General features: G+C 34.5%; 2 protein-coding genes across 2 annotated transcripts in view; one reads left to right on the top strand and one right to left on the bottom strand.

Annotated features, from left to right (window-relative positions):
- Nucleotides 1-872: 872 nt before the first annotated feature.
- On the bottom strand, nucleotides 873-2,858 carry LOC147073094 (F-box/LRR-repeat protein 12-like). The gene is made up of 2 exons (XM_085945088.1): nucleotides 2,764-2,858; nucleotides 873-2,426 (listed from the first exon to the last, which is right to left on the bottom strand). Exon 2 carries the CDS (start codon nucleotides 2,310-2,312, stop codon nucleotides 1,269-1,271), a length of 1,044 nt encoding a protein of 347 aa, XP_085801214.1. The 5' UTR covers nucleotides 2,313-2,426; nucleotides 2,764-2,858; the 3' UTR covers nucleotides 873-1,268.
- Nucleotides 2,859-3,598: 740 nt separating this feature from the next.
- Gdh (glutamate dehydrogenase, mitochondrial) overlaps nucleotides 3,599-6,000 on the top strand; it is a 64,677-nt gene continuing 62,275 nt past the window's right edge. Inside the window, exon 1 of the mRNA XM_085945087.1 lies at nucleotides 3,599-4,183. Coding sequence (XP_085801213.1) covers nucleotides 3,754-4,183 — 430 coding nt within the window. The 5' untranslated portion in view covers nucleotides 3,599-3,753. The remainder of the gene's footprint in view (nucleotides 4,184-6,000) is intronic.

The raw sequence follows: 6,000 nt of genomic DNA, 5'->3' as shown, positions 1-6,000 counted from the left end.
AGCAGTCAATGTGTTACAAATATTGAATTGCTAAATATAAAAACTTGATGCCAATTTGTTTGCAGTAACCAATAGTAACAATAAGGCATGTCAAACTGATAGCCTGCACAATGTTTCTATTACTATATTCAAATATATATATGTACCGAAAACATTACACATAGAAATTATCCAATCAAATACGAGTACCATTATCAAAATATATGCTATTTAGCGTCAAGCCGGTGTGTAAAAAATTATAGCTACCTATATCATGTATTAACAAATTTTGTTATTTTATTATACTGTCCAACAGAACTAGAAAACCGAAATATACTTAAACTGGGGTTCATATTCCTCTGGGGTATAAATATACCTTTATATAAACTGGGGTTCATATACCAAACCTCTGGGGTTCATATACTACCAGTGACGTCCCTAGACAAAATGCCGCCCCATTATTTTATATAATATTTTTATTGTCCGTGCTCATGTCGTTTCCACCAGAATTGCTTTAAAACCTAAGGACTGAGCTATGAAATTATATATTTACATTAAACGTAATGCTTATTCTTGAAGAGTAATTTACCTAATATTTTTTATACAATGTGATCTATCATCTATTATAGGTATATTTTTTCTTTTCAAAATAAAACATTAGTGTGCCATCCAAAATTATCTCGAGCACTACTAGTAGTACGCATGCCATAGGTTCGCCATCACTGATCTACAGGGTGTATAGGTGCTGGATAGCCTGGGAAAACACAAGAGTGACAGGAATTCTTGGAGGCACCATGTGGAAGAGCGGAGAAGGACTAAAGAACATGAAAAAGTATTAGGTATTTAAGTATATACATAGTAACAAGAGTTTAAAAAATAAAATAAAAATCTAATATCACTCACTTCTTGTTTATTCAGTAATAATAATAACTACAAAACTGATTTACAATTATAGTACAAGTCAGGGATCGGCCACACGGAGGACATTTTGTACTCTTCAGTGTTCTCAACCCTCATCAACAAAAAAACATCACAATGAGGTAAGAAGAAAGTCATATTTTCTAATAAATTTGCCCCACATACAATAAAGAAGTCGCATGTGCCACAATTTAGCTAAATAACTATACACATTTTTAAACTGTGTTAGCGCAATACTATGTATATTTAAGTTTACAAGGTTTTAATCTGTCAAAAAATATATCTATGTGGCTCTTGTGATTTTTTACAATACGACGTGTATGGGGAAAAGGTTGCCCAGCTCTGGTATAAGGATATATTTCAATTGAATGCTATGCTAATCTATGCATAAAAAAGATTTCTGTATTCGGAAACTTATTTTCCAACACATCACGAGCTTCAGCATCCAGCAATGGACACATATAGATGCCGAGATTTTTCATGTCGGGGCATTGCGTTGCGATCAAATCAATCAACTCTAAGTTTATATTTTTAATTTTCGAAAAGTTTAGTCTAACTAGCTTAACCCGATTCCCATTTAAAAATAAATGTTTCAAGGCACCAGTTGTAAATACACCATTTTTCCGTAGACTCAATAATTGTAAATTATCCAATTTGCTTAAATACTTCAAACCGGTGTTTGTGAAGTTTTCACACCTGACTATTTTAAGATGGGTGATATGCTGGCACTCTGAAATATACCGCAATACATTATCATCGTATGACATCCCAGCATATAAAGAAACAGATATTAATTTATACTTCTGTCGGATTAACAATTCTATGATGTTTTGTTGCGATATAGATTTAATTTTTTCGATATTGAAATGAGTGAGATATTCACATTTTAAAAGTCCTCCAAAATTATTATCGTTCAAACCGAAATCTGACAACATCAAAGACTCCAAGCGAGGATGACAGCTGAAATCAATATCTTGACTGCCAACTAGTTCAGTACATCCATACGAGTTTTTTATAGTTAATTCTTTCAAAGAACAATATCTTTGAAGAATCCCTATAATCTCGTCATCTAAATTGCACATACATATACATAATTTATTAACATTAAGACATCTGATTAAAATACAGCTCGTATCATTTGTCCTGTCGACGTAGTACAATCTAAGATGTCTCACTAATGGAAAATAGCTGTGAAGACCCTGTACAAAACTTTGCAGGTTGATTGCTTGATTATAAGTGATTAGTCGACAATCCCAAAGATGGTGACTACGTGAAAGCTCATTCCAATATTTGCATACTCGTCCTACGCGAATAAGAGAGGAAAGGGGCAGGTAACTAAATATTTCAATGAGCATTTCGAACGGTAGACCGCTGATGTGAGTTGTGAGGTGTCGACTTCGTATTGAAGCCATCATTACTGGCTGACAGAAGAAAAACCTTCCAACATATACTGTAGAAAGTCTCCTTGATGGTTTGATGGAATAACAGAGGCAGATCTTCGTCACAGTACTTGTCGATATCGAGGTTTCCTGATAAGAGACGTAGAATAGGAATAATTAATATAAAGGTTCAAAGTGTTGTTTGAGAATCAGATAATTGTGCCGCTGATGCCGTCATGAGATTTTATAACTTTCTTTTTAGACATAACCTAATATAATCTTAGTTTGTGATAATGATGCATCAAAATGTATGAAAGTTTTAAATTAACAATTATTGGATCGAAAAGGTTATGCGCCGACAGAAAAAGGTATTTTTTATAATTGTCTACATGGAATAAACTGTTTTCGTAAAAAAAATATTATAAAAGCTCATGTCGGCATCTGCGGCACAATTATCTTAAATTGTTGTTTGAGAATCATTCCATACCTCGTGTACCTCATTGAAAGTATTATTATTTTCATTGTTTTGTTATCAACTTTATTGTCAACAGCTTACTGTCAATTTATAGAACTGTCAGAACTAAAATATAAATATTGTTATATTGTTTATGGATGTTTCAAGTTTGCCATATCTTTGGTGCATAGACAATAATTTATATAATATACCAAAAATCCACAAACGAAAGCCAAGCTTGTATTTGCTTACGGAAAAAAGCACGCTTGCGCGACCGCCTTGCGTCTTGAGTGCGATTTTCGGGAACGCTGTCGACAGCGAATTATTCGCGACGCACAGATTTCGGAAGGGAATTAAGTTATTAATCTTATAAAGTTCAATATGGAGCGCTGCGATTGTTTGACGTTTCGGTATCGAGCATGTTATCGAGAGCACAGAACCTCACGGTTGAACAATTAATTAATATACCTACCTACCTACTATTAATTTGATGCTTATTTCATAACAATATACAAAATAAAAATAATAAAATTATTTTTTGAGTTGTGAATATGAAACTAATAAATATAATATATCGAATTTAGTATCTGATAAGATTATATTATTATATGGTTCAATGTAGGTAATTAAAGGTATCAGCACAAATTAATAAAGAAACAGTATGAAAAACGGTTATACTCAACAATTATCTAATTTTTACGCAAGAAAATAATATTTACCTATTATATTATAATAAGTAAATATTTTCATTCTAGAGACTTATGTAGGGGATTCAGAGTGTCAGACATGGCAATCTTTTTTGGGTTGAGTTTGACGTGACGTTTGCCGATATTTGCGCTGTCTAGTAAAAATAGAAATAGGTTCCGCTGTCCGTTTCCGTTAAGAATCCGCGCATTGCAGTGGGCTTTGCGGGCGGCTGCAAAAATTGCTCCGGTGACACCTAGTATTTAAAAAAGTGACACATATTTTAGTCACAATAGTGTAAATTTGTAACTCGCAAGTGTCCGAACGGGAAAATTTAAAATGTTTCATTTAAGAAACGTCGCCAAGTCAGTCGTGCCGCTGAAGCACGCATCGCAAAAAGACGTGTCGAGCTTTTTAAAAGTCGTGCCTTCCGCGCTCAACACTTTGAACGGCCGCTGCTTCGCAGACCACACGATCCCCGACAGGCTCAAGGATGTTCCCACCAGCCCCAATCCCAAATTCTTCGACATGGTGGAGTACTTCTTCCACAGGGCCTGCCAGGTCGTGGAAGACAAACTCGTCCAAGACATGAAGGGAAGAATGAGCGTCGAGGATAAGAAAAAGAAAGTGAAAGGCATCCTCATGCTCATGCAGCCTTGCGATCACATTATCGAAATTCAGTTCCCTTTGAGGCGCGATTCTGGAGATTATGAGATGATCCAGGGTTACAGAGCTCAACATTCCAGTCACAGAACCCCAACCAAAGGCGGTAAGTAACTTTTATTAATGTAATATATTTGTAGCAAATACCTATATGCCGAGACGTCATGTCTTTAATTTTAACAGTAGACGTAGGTATATTATGTTCATAGCTCCCTAAATATTTAGACGTGCAAACTACGTAAAATTAGGTAATTAATATTCGCCAATTTATCATGGTTTATTGTCTTCAATAGCTAATTTTAAATTCCCCCAAAAATACTATTACGTGTTAATTTTTCTCCAAATTTTCCAAGCAGTCTGTAAGATAAAATTGTGTAACATGCTGTGGCTTTCGATCACCTGATTTGACTTTGTAAATAATATGTGCTTAGGTGTTACAAATGCCTGTGTGATTTTTCATGTTTATCGCATAACGTTTTTTCATTGCCAAAACTTTAAAATGTGATTCTTATTTGCCGGAAATCTTAAAAATAGTCGCCATTCTGCAGATATGTCACGTAATATTTCGTTCTATTATTGTAAAGGGAATCTAGTTGGAACGGGACAATTTGCTTTTTCTAGACTAATAATTATTGGTAAATGTGCCGCAGAGGTGGCCATGAGATTTTACAACTTTCTTTTTAGACCAAACCTAACCTAACCTAACCTACCCCAACCAAATCTAACCAACCCCAACCTAATCTTAGTTTGTGATAATGGTGCATCAAAATGTATGAAAATTTCAAATTTTCAATTAAAAATTATTGGATCGAAAATCCTACCTATGCGCCGACAGACAAAGGTATTTATTATAATTGTCTGGACATGGAATAAACTGTTTTCGTAAAAAAAAAAAAAATACAAAAGCTCATGGCCACCTCTGCACCAATAAAATTGTACATATACTTTAGATTCTTTCAACACAAAATTACAGTCGAGCTCGGTTATCACGATCACGGATATAACGAGATCTCGGATGTAACGAGGAAACAAACGTTGACATTTTAGTTTATGATTTTCTCCATACATTTATTCACTTTTATAACGAGCTCCTTATCGGATATACCGAGCTGAAATATCGTCAAAATTTTACTTTAAACTGTTAATGTGTCGATTGTTTAAAAAAAATTCCACCCTAATCAATAAAATCCGACTGAACAGGATGCCGCCGGGGTCGCATTACGTTTATGACACTAGTGTCTAAGTACCTACCTAATTGGTTGTTTCGCCGACAATATAAAAAAAGTATCCATGCATATGGTTGAAATTCCATGTAAAAAATCCAAGGTTTGTGAAGTCGGTAGGTACGAGTACCTACCAGCGTTCATTACAATAAACAACTTCTTTTGTAGTTTATGAATGCCATGCTTGTTTCGGGGAAAAATTCTAATTGTGTATTTTTGTTTGAATTGTGACTTTTGTGTTATGTGACCGCTCATTTAGAAATACCTATTCTCTGTTATAACGAGTAACACTTATAACGAGCAAATTCAGTCGGTCCCATCTTCCTCGTAATATCCAAGTTCGACTGTATTCTTTTTTATAGGAAAATCTGTTTTTCTTGACGTGTTAGTTTTTCTGACACGGCATAGGTACATTTTAAGAACAGAGTTATCTTTTTTGTAGTTTTAATTTTGACACGCCGGTGAATTTAAATGATAAATTGTAAATTTTTGAATATTTTTTGCAAACAATTGAATCGTGGCTGATAATTAATCTCTCTCTGTTCCAATTAAGTACTAATTTCATTAGTAAACATTTTTGCTCCAACGTTAGAAATAAAATTATAATTTATCACTTGATATGATACCTAACCTCATGGCCCCCAAGAGGGGCCCGGAGAGGCGAGTCGACCATATAAGTGACATACACACACATTACAAA

The sequence above is a fragment of the Rhyacophila brunnea genome, unplaced genomic scaffold (genome assembly GCF_057557595.1).
Source record: "Rhyacophila brunnea isolate RB1 unplaced genomic scaffold, BYU_Rbru_1.0 scaffold_18, whole genome shotgun sequence".
NCBI classification, from domain to species: Eukaryota; Metazoa; Arthropoda; class Insecta; order Trichoptera; family Rhyacophilidae; genus Rhyacophila; species Rhyacophila brunnea.
Note: the sequence above shows the minus strand (reverse complement) of the source record. Positions and strands in the feature narration are given on the sequence as shown.